Source organism: Anoplolepis gracilipes, chromosome 14 (assembly GCF_047496725.1).
Source record: "Anoplolepis gracilipes chromosome 14, ASM4749672v1, whole genome shotgun sequence".
Taxonomy (NCBI): Eukaryota; Metazoa; Arthropoda; class Insecta; order Hymenoptera; family Formicidae; genus Anoplolepis; species Anoplolepis gracilipes.
The window spans coordinates 4,935,763-4,954,383 of NC_132983.1; the positions used below are offsets into that span (position 1 = coordinate 4,935,763).

An 18,621-nucleotide genomic window follows, 5' to 3' on the forward strand; every position below is an offset into this window, starting at 1 on the left:
TAGTCGTCTAGGAAGTTATACAAAATACAGAATCCAGATTTTAGACTGATACGGGTGGAGAAAATAATTTATCAAGAAAATTAATAAAGAGTTGGACAAACTTATTTATAAAATTAAATAAGATATCTGTGTTTTATAAGAAAGCGAAACATGAAGCTGCTAAACGTGTGAAAAAATATTTGTTTCGATTTCTGTACTATACTAAACTTTGGTGAACATTGTAAAAGAAACAACTCTTTGGCAGATAAATGGTTGAGTCGTTTTTGCTAGAAAACCGTTCCTAAGTTTTAAAGATACTTCAGCATTTCGATACAATGTCGAAAATCCCGTCTATTGTTTTCCAAGAGTTGTGTAACTATGTGGCTTTACACATTCTAAGTTTGTTCCTTTTCTAGAAAGATCCTCTTAACAAGGAGTTTTATATAAACGCAACTTGTACGTGGAAAATATAAAATACTATAAATTGGAAGATGCATTTCTTTTGAAATCTTTTAAACATCAGTTCCACACAAATACGCGATTTCATAATATCAGAAAGACAACATTATTAACGAAGCTTCTGCACTTTGCAGTTCTTTTTTTTACGGTCCAGTTTTGAAGTTGCATTACTATCAGTTACAAAGTAAATACGACTCGGCACGTTTCTCGATATCGTATATCGAATATTCGCATATTCAGCATCCCAAAACAGCCCCGCGATATTTCCATATATTGGAACCTTTGTTAGGGCGTGCGCTGCATTTGACGGGTGAGACATTTCGATATGTTTCCGTACGAGCCCCACGGGCGATGAAGGGTTCGCTAACGCGTTAACCGCCAGTTCGTTGCCACAACCGGGTTTTGCATCCTCTCGTGCATCACCGGCGTAAATCTTTACATAGGTGTTTGTTGTATTTTCCATCTCGCAAAACCGATATATAACCGCGTAATATATACGGCATCGGCAGGCGCGATAAATACATCCGATATATAAATATATATATATATATATATATATATATTCGCGAGAAGCGAGACGATTGATTTCGCATTAAATTTGCGTTTACAAAGTGTCAGGATTTTTCACGCGGCCGAAACTTGTTGCGCGATTTAGTACTCTCGGTAAAATTGTCTCCTCCCTTTTCTCTCTTCTTTCCGTCTCTTCATCGGCATGTCTGACCTAATCACTGCTACTCCTATGCAAAGCACGGTGCATGTCAATCGACGCCGCCGACGCACTTCGCTTTACTCGTGCGTGCCTCCGCATGACGAGCTCAGATTAATCTCTGATAATGTCATTAATTTGCATGACAAGATAAGGAATGTCGCCGTCGGTTCAGATACCGCCAAGATGCTATTGCTAGGTTGTTTGTTGTTGAGTGACAGCTTCTTCCAAGAATCGTCATTTAACGAGATAAAAATTACTGAGGAAGAAGAATATATATATGTATATATATATATATATATATATATATATATATATATATAACGTTTTATAAAGTACCTATTTCTGTTTGATGATGAAGATAAAATCTTAGTTAAGTTATTTTTTATCGTAAATCGTTAAAAGTGTATTATTATAAGACTATTATCTATTATTTATTATTATATGACTATTAAAAGAATTATTATATATAGATAACTATAAAAAAAATTGTTTTGAAAATTTCAAAGTTATTTATATAATAATTAAAATGAATATATTTATATCGCGAATAACACCGAGGTATATTTACTATAACGCACGATAATTAATTTCACGAAATATAACTAGTTATTATTACGAGTTACATTGAGGAAAATGGTTTAATTTAGCTAATTACGATACACTTTTCTTTCAATGGGACGAGGCTGACTTTACGTTTAAGTTTTCAGATTTATTTTACTCTTTTTATTCCGATATTCATTCGTAAAGTCATTCGTGAGTCATGAATTATAGAAAGCAGATTTATTCGTGTCGATCAGATGCATGAACGCGGATGGAGAACGTTTAATCATTTCAACTTTGATTGAGTGAATCTACGCTTATGTCGAATTCAGCCGGTCGTATTTACCGGAGGCACTAACTGCAGTGGGTGTAATTACGCGTCCGGCGTTCTCATTAGAAGCGAGATATTCGAGTAATTACTCGGAAAGACGAGCAAAAGGAAAAGTATAGTATCTAAAGGAAGAGAGGCGAGCGCACGTGCCATGTGAAAAGCGTCTGTCACTTCCTACCTGCAAGTTTTTAAAATGATGAGAGCCGCATAATGAGCTCAGGAACCTGCTCAGGGCGCATTTTGGCGTACGCTGCGTGATCCCCGCGTTTGCCGCAGCTTCCGCCATGGATTCCCTTCCGGTCGTTGGAGCTATGCCAACCTCCGAGCCTCTGGCCATCTGGAAACAGGTCCGTCTTCATGCATCGTGAGATATACAGAGTGTCCCAAAAGTAATGAGAAAGGGACACGTGCGTTTTTATTTTATGTAAGAATAACGATTTTTTTTTCTTTTTTTTTTGTTTCGAAAAAACTAGATCTCGGAGATAAAAATAAATAATTAAACATTTCATTATTGTTTAGTTTAAAGTAGATAGCATGAACGTTAATTTTTGATCGCGAGCAAAACGTTTTATATCCACATTTCCGGATGCCTAATAGTGTTGCTGCGTAGCGATTCAATATGTAAACAGTACGATGAATGGACGACGTATTAACGTGATTTAACGAAAGGCACACGCGGTAGCCGGTGTTTATCAGTGTTTGTAATACGATAATCGTTACCTAGCTCGGCGCGATTATTTGTATATACGACGACCGCCTGTGTATGTACAGTTTCCGTAACGATTATTCCTCTCGTACTGAGAGAAACGTATGAAACGTATTGAATGAGCGCGAAATATATTGCACATATATGCGCAAAACGTAACGCTGTTGTTGGCAGGAAATTATTCTGATTTGTTTGTCCGCTTTGTTCTTCCCTTTCACGTGTCTCGATAATTTTTTTTTCTATTAAATTTCGTCACGTATTTACGTTTTTTTTTTTTTCCCCGCCGTTAAAAAATCGCGCGTATCAGACATTAAGGGTGAAAAATAATTATATGAAGGTAGTACGAAATTAATAATAATTTGTAAATTTTTGCGCGCGATAAATGTAACAAAAATAATAGCAAAGCAAGAATAAACTGCGTAAGATTGTAAAATGCGCGAACGAAAGTTTATATTGGTTTTACTGACGAAATCGGCCTCGTTTATTTGCAAACTTCAATATCGGGATATCGCGCGCAATGTGACGCACGATGTCTCGCACCTCTCTCTTGAAAATTGAGCAGACGCATCAAAGGGAAAAAGGATCTGACAAAGTGGTTTCGCCTTTCCGCACCGTTTCTTGTTTCCTTGTTTTGTTCAACGATTTGTACCTTTCTCGATGGCGACTCGGCCGCGGTAATGGAGAAACGTGATGCGCGTGCTGCAAAAATACAGAGCAGCTGTATCTATGTACAGTAACGTGTGTGCGGTTGTTAATGAAGTACTTTCTTTTCTAGAGGTACTCGAAATATTATCCGACCGTCCGATAACGAGGAAATATTCGTCCGCAACGTCAAAAGATTCCATATTTGCAGATAATGATAATTCGTCGGGCGGCTTTGAAGTTGATCAGGATTAATATAATAATAATTCCATTCAAGTCATGTAATCTGGTATCTAGTTAACGTTACAAAAGACTTTGCAAAATTGCGCAAATATCACGTTTGAAAAATTTGTTAAAATTAATGAATTGCTCTCTTCGGGAGACAATACAAAATAAATTATCTTAACCTGTCAGTCATCTTTTTGCACGGTTCTTTGATGAAATACAAACTTCGCCATTTGACCTTTTCGGTACCTTCCCGATAAAGTTCGAAGTTCTCGCGAAGCGATGCACCGTTCGGTTCGCGAAAAAGATAAATTGATTTTTTATATTGAGGTCTCTCAAGATCCCACGCGACTCGTGTTACGAAAAATAGTATATCGAATGAAGGGTTAAAGTAGAAAGCAATATTCACTTTTCTCGTGCATATTGATTTTCGAATACCTGTAAATAGAAGTTGATATTAATAACATATAAAATTTAGTAAGCGATACCTAATTAATACATAAACATTGTCTATATTAATTATTAATAATATATCAGTATATATGATGTATTTTATATGTATACATGTGTATATAATGCTGATATTATTACCAATTAATACAGATATGTATTAATTATGAGTGCGTATTTATATATATATATATATATATGTGTATAATTAACTATTATGTATAATTATATACATATATATATATATATATATATATATATATATATATATATATATACAAACATCAGTAATATGGTGGACATAAACATTATTTAACAGCTATGGTTGTTCTCCAATTATAAATATTCCTTTAATAGTTGCTCGGTCAAATTAAAAAAATTAATTAGCGCAATCAGGTATTCGCCGTGTAATTATAACTGAATAATACAAAGGATATACGAAGTTATAACTAAGTATAGTTCCATCTGATTATTTAATTTCTTTTTTACATTTTGGACAGTTTCTCTATATAAACTCAAGTTTTATGAAATAGAATATGAGCTTCTTAATAATAAATAAAGAGATTGATAAAAGGTAATAGGAGCGGGGAGCTTAGATTAGCGATATAGATTAAACTCTTCAATACCATTAATGTGTCAAAAAAGTATATTGCTAATTGATACACTAATAAATTAATTGACTGATACTGATACAAGATACGCGAACGTTTCGATCCTTATTCGGATCCTCTTCAGCGCAACACATGAAAAAACGCAAGTAATGTGCAATTAAATATTTAAAGTCGTACTCTTAAGATCAAATCGCTCAACAATAATAAATACGCCGTCAGATTATCATAAGAACTAAGCTCCCCGCTCCTATTGCCTTTTATCAATCTCTCAAGTTTTATAATTTTCACTGTAACACATATATCATAATTTAATATTTTTAGTATATAATTTTATTTTAATCCTATTATTTAATCAACAATTAAATCGACATATTTTATTTCCTTAGATTATAAGATATAAAATAATATATAATGACATAAATTCCAAAATATTTAACTGGTATTTCTTAGTCGTTTGAGTAGATCTACGATAAAAATTATATATTTTTAAAGCGCTGTATTAATTATATTAATTTCAAAAATGTAAAAAAAAATTGATTTACAATTTGATGGTCACTTTCGATGCGTTTATTTTTCACGACTTGTTAATACACTCGATAAAAAACTGGATAACTCACCGTAATGATGGAGGGTCGAGGCGCGCCGGTGAAATGTTCGATGACCTCCCAATTGGATTTCTTGATTGGTGGGGTGTGCGGTGTTCTTGGTGTATTAGGCGTGTGCGGTTGTGAGGATGGCGTAGAGGCTTTCGAACCCGGTTGATCGAACAGCAGTTCGACGCGGGGTTTACTGCCATCATTACCGCTGCTCACGTGTTGCCTGAGGCTGGCCCATCTTCTGGTGGTCCTGGGGGCACCAGCTATCGTTCTGGGGCCGATTTCGCCCTGTCGAGAACAAAGAGATTTATGCGGCTGACAAAATACGTCCTTCTCTCATCGAAATATATATATATATATATGTTCACGATTAGCGCTTTTGCTAAAAACACTGATAAATATTAGAAAGATTTTAAAGTATTTTAATTTTACTTTTTTTAACATGAAAATATATAATAAATATAAAATAAATTCTAAGATGCTAAATATAATTTTTTATGATTATGTACAATATATATAATTTAAATATAAATGTATATGTACAAATAAAAATTACATAAACATTTGTGCTGGTAAAACGAATAACTTTTATAACAACGTTTTGTTTAAATATTATGTAATAATTTATATAATATTTTTTTATTGTCCCTAGTATTTTATTTATCGAGTACCATGTTTATATATTTTTGGACAATAATTGAAATGCAAAAAATAATGAAAAAATAATATTATCTTATTCTGACAATATTTTCAATCTATTCCGTGTATGTTATATAAAAAATATTTCTATTTTATATTGGGAAAAAGATACTTTTAACATCGAATCAGAAGAAGACTGTGTCATGTCACAAGAGACACTATTATTTATGTCGCCTCAGGCACCGAAAGTATCTTCTTGGTTCTGTTCAAAATGAAGGCGAACGGCTCGAGCAACGTCAAAAGAAAGTCAACACCCGTTACGTAAATTTTCGCAACTTTGCGTAGGAATTGTAGAACACGGAGGGAAATGTGAAGCCATGTTTTTGTTCTACAATGCACAACGTCATGCATAAGTTGTACTTGTGTGTGTGTGTGTGTCAAAAGTGTCTCAAAATCTTCCTCTTTCTCCCTCATCTCGAACACGATCTTGTTTGGCTATCTTTTCGTGTAAGTGTGTACATATTTAAAATTATATATGAAAATACTTTTCTGCGATTCAGAGAGCAGATTAACAGTAAATATACATCATATTGATAAATATGACATTAATTACATGAATTCGTAGTAAAAGTACATTCTCGTTAAATTCTAAATAGTCGTAACAAGCTCTTTCGAAATTTCGCTTGAAAGAAAAATCGATTCTAAATTCACCGAGAAAACTTTGCATCATTGAAGTAAATATAAAGTATCGGAGAACATTTTGTACGCTTCCTGGATGAGAATAAACGCAAGTGCGTAGAACCGTGTCAGCTATCAGGAATTTCAACATAGTCATCAGCTGCATATACGACCAGGCCTGCCGTCGGTGGTGATAAACGCGACGCGAATCGTTGATGCGAAAAGCAGCAGGTGTAATAGCTTTCATGTAGCGGAGCCTCTCGTTTCTTCAGGATCGATGAGCAGCATCGGCCGCCTTCGAGCGGCGGACACGCAGGGATTGAAATCATGGCCCATAAATATGCCGCATCGTTCTGGCTTTCCGCCTTTTTCTCTCTTTTATTTTTTTCCTTTTTTTTTCCCCCCGGAACCTTTTATGTCGCTTTCAATGCCTCTCGATACCGCATTTCCCGCAGCAGCGCATACATCTATGTATATAACCGGAACAACGAATCTCCGTATGCCACGTGTAGGGCAAGTTTGCATAAATAAAGTTTGCGTCGGAGTTGTCTTATTACACAATTCGCAAATAATGGAGGGAGCTCGCGTTGAATTATTCGAAGCTGATTTGATTGTACCAGCGCGCAGAAAATTAGCAAACCCTGATTGTATACTTGGGTTAATTAGCATTCTGCGTACATTGAGCTTATAAATTGAAAACATCTTATAGGAACCTTTTTATTAAATTTCGAAAACCCAAGAATAATTAAAGAAGGTGATATATAATTTAAAGGATATATCCATATTTTATCGTTTCTACAATTTAGATTCTTATTAAATGTAGATTATTTATTGTATCTCATTTTATATTCGCGGTTTAATTTAATTTGGCATATTTATTGAATGTACTTGATATATTGAAAAAAATTAATATAAAAAATAATATATAACTGTCAATAAGAATTCAAAATTTAAAGAGGATGGAGTAAAAAAGAAATATGTATAATTTCTTTTTTTAATATTGTATATACTTAGATTGTTTATTTTTTCTTTAGTTTATTTTATATTCGCGATTTACTTTAATTTACATATTTATTGAATGTACTTATAATAGATTTATTTCAAAAAATTAATATTAAAAATAATATTTTAACTGTCAATAAGAATTCAAAGTTTAAAGAAGACGGAATAGAAAAAGAAATATGTATATTCTCTCTTAATAATAATATATATGCACAACATTGGATATTCTACTTTTTATCTGTGTCACATAATAATGTATTTCACCCTTATCAGTCAATTTTTTTTACATCGTATCGCACACTTTGAACAAAGAGTAACCCTGAAACGTTAAATCGAAAAAAAAGGGAAGAGAAAGAGGGAAAAGCGAGAGAAGAGAAGAAAAGAAGCAAAAATAAAGGGAAAGATCGAGCTTTCCTTTTCGTGAAAAATAGAAATTTAATACGACACAATTATCGTTTTTTTTTTTTTTTTTTTTTTTTTTTTTTTATATTGCGTAGAAAGGTAAGAGATTTTCATTGAAAGCATTTTCTCTTATTCCAATCTTTTTCATCGTTTATAATGCGTCCGTATCAAGTGTCGAGATTTTTTTGAGATATATGATGATTAATGAAATAATTGGGGATTGCTCGACGAAAATTCTCGGATATGTATATCTCGCATATGTAATTACGTCGTCCGCGTATTAAATCGCCGCTGCAAAACTTGCCGCAAATAAAACTTTTTTTTATCGGTTGGTCGTATTGTCAACGCGCAACAGCTGATGCGCGCGGGTCGCTGTTATTTTCTCCTTTCAAGGACAGAACACGCTGTCAACACCATTAGCGTCTCCCTGGACGTATCCCAAGTCGTTTCGTGTCGGAGGGACGATCAGTGTCAACGTGCGCGAGATTGAAACTTCGTACTCGATTGACTTGTGGTCTGTCCACTGCGTGAATTGTGCGGTACGAAATGACACATGATCGGTGTTAACGTGCGGAATCATAAGTTTTCGTATCTCTCAATTGACTTGTGTCCAGTGCATGGGAACGAATTATGCGAAAATAATGGAGGGATAGAGCAAAGGCAATAGCAGCGATCTCTGGGAAAAAAAAACCACGGTTACAACCCACTTTGAAGCCCACGATTAGCAATCAAATTATTTGGATTGTTCGTAACTAAATTTTGCAATTAGCTATTCTGTTTATTTCAAAGATTTTAAGTTATACTAGTCAATTCTCTCAATTAGTAAAATGTTAATTTGTTTAGTTACAAAAAACATGGTCAAAATTTCTCCCAAAGTAATTGCAATTTTTAGTTACGCGGGGTTAAAAGTAGATTATTTACGTAAAATTAGGGTTACGAGCAATCAAAATAACTGTGTTTTTTTTTCCCAGAGATTGGAATAGATTTTTCAGTACGAATTCAAACGATTTTTTTCATTCTTTTTGAAACTACAGTTGATAAGAATGATAATGTGATGCAGGATTTGTTGGATTACACATGCATATAAATGAGAAGTAAGTGATGAGTTTAACTAGGAAAATATTCCTCGTATTTTAGCCTCCGCTAATTTCGCATTATTAACAAACATGTTAATGATGGTATTAATGAATGACGCAATAATCTAACCTCAATACCAATGTTTGATTATGTCGGCATGTGATCGATATTAATCTTTCAAGTGCGCTAAAATTTAATACAATGATTTAACTTACATTTTTCACGTGTCGAATCGTTTCAAGATTAAGGACTCGTTCGTAATGTTTCTTCTATTCATGTGTTCTACAGATTTTCTTTGCAGAGTTTTTTCAAATATTGGTGTCTTTTGCTCTAGCGATGAAATTAAATCTCTATCTTTTGGTCAAACTAATTCAAACGAGCACAAGTTTTTCTTTTTTGCAAGGAATTAGAATTTAAATTTTTATAGAAAATAACTTTTCATTGGAAGGATGTGATATATCAAGTCTACGAAAAATCCAAGCTAAATACGATACATAAACTTTTTGATTAGTTATATAATAAAACTGCAAAAAAAATATTTATGAATTAATATATATGTAATATAAATAATAATAATAATAATGTATGATATAGATATAAATTAAATAAATATAATGCCAATTAATATAATATGAATAATAATAGATAATATAAATTGACAAATATAATGCATTCTTTCAATACGTAAATTATCGTTATTCTCGAAAATGCTATTTTGAAGCAAATAAATAATCCTCTCTTTCCAAACTGAAACGTGACACGCAAGATTTAATTCTTTATATACATATGTTTACGCGTTACGTCATCTGAGTATTATGTACACGTGTCGCGATAATCCTATCGCACGTGTTTCCAATTTTATTTCAGACATTTGCACGATAAAATCTTTACGTTCTTACCTGTTTTCGTCTTCCGATTTCACGCTCTTTTTCGCCTATCATCTCAATGTTTAGCAGTCAGTTTTCAGCTCGACGAAACTTCTAACGGCGGAGCTTTCATCGCTTCGCTGCGGGCTTATTCAGTTTTCGCGATAACGATATTATATAACGTTGTATAATGCGTTTCTTAACTCTGCACCACACAGAGCATTTCATGTGCGGATCAGATATTTCTTTTGCTCTGAATATGACGGAAAATAACGGTTTTCGTATCTAAGCGCCTCAGGATAAATTTCTTTTCAGAAAAAAAATCTTTTTTTAATAAAAAAAATGATATATATATATATCTCCGCAACATATCCTTATAATTTTGGCAAAAAAAAAAAAAAAAAATTACGCGGAAAGTACTATTTATTTTTTAGAATGTTAAAAAGTTTCTAAAAATATATTTAAGTTACATTGTTATCTGTATTTATTTCTCGCGAATACGCGGAGAAAGAAGTTGATAAAATGTCTATGATGTTTCTTTAAAATTTCAACGAATGAAAAGTATTTCAATAAAATACAAGACCGACGTTTCTCGCGCTATGTGCCTGCTCAGTATTTTGTACTGTATGATTTTTAATATCACGCTGTAAAGATTGTTCTATTATGACCGACGATTTCTCAGAAAGAGTCAGTCGTAAAGAGAGAGGAGAGTCTCGCCTTGCACTGCCTGGTATTATTCTACTTTCGTGTCGGTGCATTTGCTGACATGTTTCACTTAAGTACCGCCGAGTGCACTGCGAAGTATCATTTCGACACACATGAGTGTAGCCAGGATTTCATTCGAGGAAAAAGATTTATTAAATAATAAATTTTTTTATTGCAAATCCTATGTAATTGGTTTTTAATTTTTATATTATTATCTTTAATATTTAATATTTATGCTATTTTGCTACGCGAATTTTCGTTTAAACATATTCGTATAATTATTATATTTGTAATTGAATCTTACAAAATTACGGGTTTTTTTGTAAAGCTTGAAATATTAATACAATTATTTTGCAATAAAATTTTAAATTTATTTATATGAAAAAGAAACACACTGCGTCTAAATATATTATTCTTCAATTTATGTTTTCGTGAAATAAACGTGCCAATTGCACGGCGTGTTTAAATGAAAAAATGAAATAATGTTGTACATTTGTTGCCTCATTATTCATGAAATATTTTTTGTAATCGCGTCAAACGCATTTTTTCCTTTCTATTCTGCGGTGTGTGAAACTGGCGTCTCACTTCGTGGCACCTCATTAATTGTTGAGAGTTCTGGTTTTATGTTTAACGTTGTTTCTTGATAAATTAAACAAATAGTTCCAACTATTAAAAAAAAAATTGCTCCAGATAAATTGAAACGCCAAGTTTATTACGCTGCGTCTCACTTTGTCTACCGACAATTTTTTTAACATTTCTTATCAGACTTCAATTATGAATTCAACAATATTCAAGAAATCACGCGTGATATTTTTATTCAATAATATATATTATTGAATATTATATACGAATGTTATGCTTTACGAAGGAATATTGTTGACAATTTATTCAAATATTTCGATGCACAAACAAATACATAATCATTAGAACAATAGAACAAATACATAATTTATCTTTATAGTATATATATATATACAAAAAGGGTCATTTAATGTCTTTACACGTGAGTTTATACGCATATTGGAACAAATACATTTTCCACAGATTGCGATATATATACAAATTGTATTCATATGTATGTAAATTCATTTATAAAGGCATTAATGACGTCTTCTGTCTATATACATAATTAATTTATTATAAATGCGTCTTACCTCAGTACTTACACGTTCGACATCTTGGACAATCTAATTTAATTAATATTCTAATAATTTTTACGCATAGAATTTTTTATAAAACTATTATGAAAATTCTCAAGCACTTTTAAAATCTAACAAAAAATACTAAAAAAAATTATCGGCAGACAAAGTAAGACGCAACTTTAGCGTCTCAGTTTGTTCCGAGCAATTTTTTTTTTTTTATTTAATGGTCAGAACTATTTAATATATCAAGAATTCTTGAACTATTAAAAATATAGCCAGAACTCAACAATTAGTGAACTTCCACGAAATGAAACGTCATTCTCACACTGTTTTATTGATTAAGCGAAAATGTAATTTTTTGCATCAACACAATTGTTCTGAAACTACGTTTATTTCATATTTTTACATTGATAAACTTTAATTACTGAGTATATTGAGTAGAATATAATTAATTTCGTTTATCACAAAAAAAAAGATTACATTCGGTTGATCGAAAATAATATATTAATATTGTATTCGACAATATTATTTATCTGCCAAGAATTATCAATGTAAAACACAGGCATATAACAGCTTTATAATATAAAAACATTATAGTTCACACTATATCGAAATGAAATCTTGTTATCTAAAAGTATTCACATTTGTTGAACATTTTTTCATCTCGCGTTTCTCGATTCAATCAGTATTTTAATCAGCTGTTACTTAATTTAAATAAACTGTTACTTAATATGCAAATAATATCGGTTTGTAATTATTTATTACGAATGGGCAAAATAGCGTGCATCGGCGATGCATGTGGTGCGCCATGCACCGAAATTGCTCTTAAATTATTCAACTTTTTCGCGGACGTTCCGTTCGTGCTGATTAGGTGGAGAAACTTGCACGCCGCGCTCCGCAAAGACGGCTCGTTACAAATGCTATATTTCATCGCGTAGTATATTTCACCGAGCGAGCACTCTCCGTGTTTCTCGACACGTCCGATTCGAGACACTTTTTTATTCACTCTAACGACGTACGTGCGCTTTCCTACGTTGCTCGCCCAGACGAACGGCATTTGTAACGATCGAGTATCGGGGAAATATTTTAAGAAGCGTATATACTTTTTACGCAGTAAACGTCGCAGCAAACACAGAGAGATAACGACGCGAAATCTATCATCATTTTTGATGGAAAATATCTTTTATATTATATGTAATTATATTTAAATAATACAGAAACTATATATATTTAGTAGTATTTGTGTACGGGCCTGTATAAAAGTATGTTTCCTTTCAATTAAACTATATTTCGGAATATTTTAATTAACATACTTATTAAATTAAAATAGATGAGCACTAATTTTCTTAGGGCCTCAATTTCAATTTTGAATCAAGTTGCTTCGTTTGCATTATTATCGCGCGTTGCACTTTAAATGCAATAGACGAGAATATTCGTTGCAACGCGATACTGTCGGCAGCATGCATAATTATAGAGCCAGAATATATTTATAATTATTTATTACGAGACAAATATGCTTTTAAAGTTGATGGATAAAAGTGTTATATATTTATTTAAATTTTCGCCAAAATATATTTGCGTAAAATAAATAGATTAGCTAATAAAAGATATTTCTAGAAAAGAGTATGGGTTAGATAAATTTGAAGATATTCAAGAACTTTAAAACTTTCGAAGCAAGTAATATAAATCGATTTTTTTTACACTACACACAAGTTAGATGAAGGGGATAGAAGATGCATCAGTTAGAAGTATGCGTTTCGCGTCGATAAATGACTTGTACGTGATTGGACGACGAATGGGACGAATGAGAAATATACGAGCAAAGCGTTAAAATTTACTAAGAGCCATTTATGCAGAAATATGCGCTAATGAGAAATGTGCCGTGAAAAAAACATGGAAGAAATGGAAAAGTATTACGGCAACTGCAGTATTCATTATCGCAGCACGACAATGCGGTGATAAAGAGACAAGATATGAAAATTAATTGTTCGCACTTTCTACTGTGTGATAATCGAGCACGTTGCACCGTGGAAAATACACTGCTACAATATAAACGTATCTGACAGCATGCTTTTAATTATACGGCGTTACAGAGCACAATTAAAATCTAAGAACATATGTATTCATTTATTATCTTATATTCTAATATCTTCTTTATATAATTTCCAGTCACATACAACCAGATTAATTACGCTTTTATTATTCAAGCTGTTCTTATTAGACCGGTAAATTGCTTTTTAAACTGTCTTGCTTTTTCTATCATCTCTAAGACTTTAATTTTTTACATTTAATCGTATTTAACTTTTTTTTTTTTTTTTTTTTTTTTATTTCATTTTAAAAATCGTCAGGTTCCTTTGATTCAATCTATATTTTATTTAATATTTATTTTATTGATACTACTTTTTATACTTTGAATTAATTGTGTGGAATATTGTCCACTGAAATGGCTATTAATAACTCAAATGAATTATACGTAACGTGTGTGGTAATCAAGAATTTTTCCAGTATTTCTCTGTAAATCGGTAAATGAAATGTACGGCGTCAAAATGCATTTAAGGTTTTTATTTTTTCGAACGAACGTATGTCTCGAGAACGTTCCATTCCGCGTATATATATATATATATATATATGTTATACGAATACACATTGTACGACGAGTTAGTTGCGATAAATTATGTGCGCAACATCGAGATAAAATGCGTGTAGCGGATTTATTCTGCTTCCCCAGCTAGAAATTATTGTATTATACCAGGAGAAGGAGTATTGCAGCATAACGTGCATTCCTTGACCGACAAATAGCTGAACGTACGAGCATATATATTAAACTGCGATAAAATATAAACTAATATATTAAAATAGAACGTTAAATCGCGATAATGTCGTTTCATTACGAGAACGTTGTACGATTATCGCGAGAGTGATTCGCGCGTTCACAAATGCCCCATTAATGTCATTTAAACGAGCTGCTTAATGTTGATCGCGTCGAGTTAATCGCATTTGCGTTTACTAGCCTCTATTTTTAAAGAGCGTTACGTCTCTCTGGCCGCAAGATTGATTGTTGTCGTCTTTTTGTTCATCCTTTAAAGTCTCGTTGTTATTTAAATGTTTAATGGGATTCTTTATTAATTCGCGTGTTTTATTAGACGTATAAAAAACTTGCTGCAACTTATCTAATAGTGCATATTTAGTTGGATGCAATAAATCGCGCTATAGAGTGCAGATTAAATATCCATTAATTAATTTACTTGAATTGTGAAAATGTAACCCTAACTGAACAGATGTTCAATATATATTATATCCAAGCGAGTTGTGTCTTGCGAAGTAAACTGCTTACGTATGATAATACAAATTATCACGCATACGGCTTCACGTCAATTTGTGCATGACGTTCTTTAATGTGCACTAGTGCGCACTATTTCATCCCACTGAATTCGCAATAAGCAATATATTGTGTCGAGCTTCAACGTTCTCATTCGATCTGTCAAATCCGTGAATGTATAAGAGAACCGGATTATATAATAAATGATTTAATTTTTGTTTATCTCATTGTATTGAAATTTTGCAGAATTATTCATACGAGTAAAAATTATATTAATGTAGGGATTTGTTTGCAGATTTTGAAATGTCGGCAGACGAATCTTAACGAGAGATGTCGAAATTGACGTTTATTATGTGACGATAAAACGACTGAATGTTGCGTTAATGGACATTTGCTGTCTGTTAATGAAACTAGATAAAATTCTAAACACTCGGAAAATGTAACACGTAATGCCTTTTATCCTTCGTCGACGCGTTCTTAACATATGCGTGCAACGTGTGTTCCGCGAGGGGCTGATAACACGCCACCTGGCACATTGTTATACCGCCAAATATATCTCTGTAATGAGAGTGTTGTGTCAACGAATTTGTCTCCAAGTTCTCCTCCGTTGTTTTATATCACTAGAGAGAAGAAACGTTTTTTTCGGTTTTTATAAAATAATTCGCGACGCGCGTCTATAATAATCAAAAATATTTTCACAACGTACAGTAGGTACATGTGATAACACACTTAATCTCTCTCTCTCTCTTTCTCTACCCGATAAGGTATTAATCTTTTTTTAACCTGGATTCACATATCTTTTTTTATTGTATATATAAACAGAATATTGGATTTTGTAAATTTATTTCCACACGGAATTGTCGTCATACCTCATTTTAATATCGAGTGTATATTATAGCATGTCATAGCGTATAAAATAATTTTATGCTTTCGAATATATGATATTAATATCGATATTAATATTGATGAAAGTAATGACAATATAAATTTTATTACGAATGTGCACATGCAATTGAATTACGTTTATGTCAATCTGTAATTATCGGGAGATATGTAACATAAAGCAATTATACGCCCGTTCCGGAAATAATACAGGCGCATACGTTCGATCTCGTTGAAACGCTTTCATAACATGATATCTCGTGACCACATGTATGAAAGTATGCTTTAACGACGTATGATACGGCCAATGGATACGCGAAACGTTTAGAAAAAACCGTTTATGACTAATGCATGCAAGAGCATGCATCCCTCGCGTGTGTAAATTTGCACACAGTCTTTCTTTTTATCTGCAATCGTAAACGCAAGTGCGGCACGGAATTAGGAATAATTATAATCGGTGATCCAGAGAGCAAGATTAATTGCATTTCTCAAACATTCTTAACGATGATGTTCAGAATTAACGCGTATATAATCAAATAAAATGCTGTTAATAAATTTCACATTTTTTGTATTTAATCGGAACGCTGTAGAAATTTTATAATCGAATATTCGAATGAAATATTGAAGATAGTTTACTAAACGCCGTGTTTCCCCTCGTCCCCCCCCCCCTCCCTATTTAATGACAGCACATTTTACTCGCGCACAAGATTACTCAGTGTTCCAAATGAATGCGATTCTCGACGGAATATTTACCTCGTGAGCTCTTCGGCTACCGCGAAGACTGAGCCTGTGACTCCATTCTCGTTTCGGGAAATCCATGCCGTATTTTCTCCGTGTCACCGGTCTTCTGCTTCCAGACGCTGAAAAGCCCTCCGGGGCAATAATGGACCCGTATCTGTTACTTCATGTTTCTCCTGTGTAAAAAGAAAATTTGTTGTAGCAAGAGTTTTTCTTTCTCTCTCTCTCTCTCTCTCTCTCTCTCTCGTCGAGATATTTTTCGCGGTCGCTTCAGCTAATTACAGTAAGAGCTTCGATCATGTCTTAAATTAATACTGTATGCGAAACTTTACGTTCAACGTAACATCATTAATATATAATGATTCACCTACTATAGCAAAAGAGCTTTTAGACACTGCATCTTGTTAAGCTTTAAGTAGAGTACAAAGTTGCTGTGGTGTAATAAATTTGTATATACACATATATATATATATATATATATATATATATATATATATTTCTTCGTAAATCCTGTAGGTTGCAGTTAATTTGATAAAAAAAAATTACAAACGTATACCTAAAATATAATATATTTTCAAGCATGATTGCAGTACGAGATGCAATTTGCTAGATGCTAAGGTCACTTCCTCAAATCTTTAGTACTTGTAGAGCAACATATTTTATTATCACGAATCTTCTTTACATTTATTCATTGTAATATTTACTTTCAGCTTTTATTTCTGTTTGAAAATTACAAATGCTAATAATATTTTTAGAGATTTTCTTAAATATAATATTATCTGTATGTGTAACCTCTTTTTATATTTTTCAAATTTTAGTAGAAAACAGCTTTTTTTTTTTAACAGATTGTTCCATAAAAAATCTAGAAAAGAATAATAATTAAATATCTGGTACATTTGGAATAATTGGTAAAGTAAAATCTGCCAACAGTTAATTCGAGCTACATTTTGCGGTGATAATGTAATTTTCCGTGGACAATATAATTGCCATGTGTGGTCTCACAAGGACCATTTAATTTTCCAGACAACATAATCGTCAAATAGAGAAAAGACTGACCGCCCTGGGACACTGTCGTTTCTCGCACCATTAGGAGAACTTTACTCGCGTTTCATTCCTCGGCGAGAAATTTCATTCGTTGTAACTAGAGTTTACAGTGCCCATATCGCGTGTCTAGACAAATAATTTTCAAGCTTCTCTACCGCCTATGTTCGCGATCAAAGGAGAAATCTAAGCAGGTGCAACAAGAGAAAAAGAGAGAGATATTTCTTTGGAAATGTCACGCGATGTGTTTAATATACAAATCTATAAATGCAATTATTAAAGTTTTCTTAAATTTTTTATTTCCTCTTTTTCAATTTAACAGTAGATTTTCTGAAAAATTACAAATGTTTTGAAATAGCATATAAATTATTTCTCTTATCAAATAATAAATTTTTCGTATATGATTTTTTGTTTTCAAAATTACGGTAATTGGTAATAAATAAATCGAGAAATCGACACGTGGTAATCATAAACGATATGTAAAATCGTGCGTAGATAATAAAAAATTTTAGTTTTGATGATCATTTTACTCATCTATAAAATTTTTTTTACGCGTGACAATATAATAAAATCACTGCGTGTGTCATAAAATAACGTGTGTGATAATATTTGCTTTTATATTATTTCTAATAGTGAATTTATTTGCGCAATGGCATCTATCGACACGTGTTAATTCCCACAGCTTGAAATTCATAATATTACACTTTCGCCAATACATTAGCCACAACAAATATAATTATTATATTCCGATTGCACTGGCAACTTCGGGGGAGCATTAATTATGGGATGTGCATGATATTATCCATCGCAGCAAAAGCAATTATTAGCACTGGCGATAGTCTACATGTGTATTATATTATAGCGAGCTTGACAAAGTGCTAG

The 18,621-nt window shown here is 32.6% G+C and overlaps 2 protein-coding genes across 5 annotated transcripts in view; one reads left to right on the plus strand and one right to left on the minus strand.

The window, feature by feature from the left end:
* The window catches only part of LOC140673062 (adenylate cyclase type 5), a 96,480-nt gene that overhangs the window by 59,158 nt on the left and 18,701 nt on the right, over positions 1 to 18,621 (minus strand). For all 3 annotated transcript variants that reach the window (XM_072905661.1, XM_072905660.1, XM_072905659.1), the window contains exons 2-4: positions 16,714 to 16,874; positions 5,270 to 5,536; positions 2,197 to 2,355 (exon numbers count right to left, since the gene is read on the minus strand). In XM_072905661.1, coding sequence (XP_072761762.1) covers positions 2,197 to 2,355; positions 5,270 to 5,536; positions 16,714 to 16,779 — 492 coding nt within the window. In that variant the 5' untranslated portion in view covers positions 16,780 to 16,874. The remainder of the gene's footprint in view (positions 1 to 2,196; positions 2,356 to 5,269; positions 5,537 to 16,713; positions 16,875 to 18,621) is intronic.
* Positions 1 to 18,621, plus strand: part of LOC140673067 (uncharacterized) — a 90,097-nt gene that overhangs the window by 40,935 nt on the left and 30,541 nt on the right. The gene's annotated exons all lie outside the window — the stretch shown is intronic.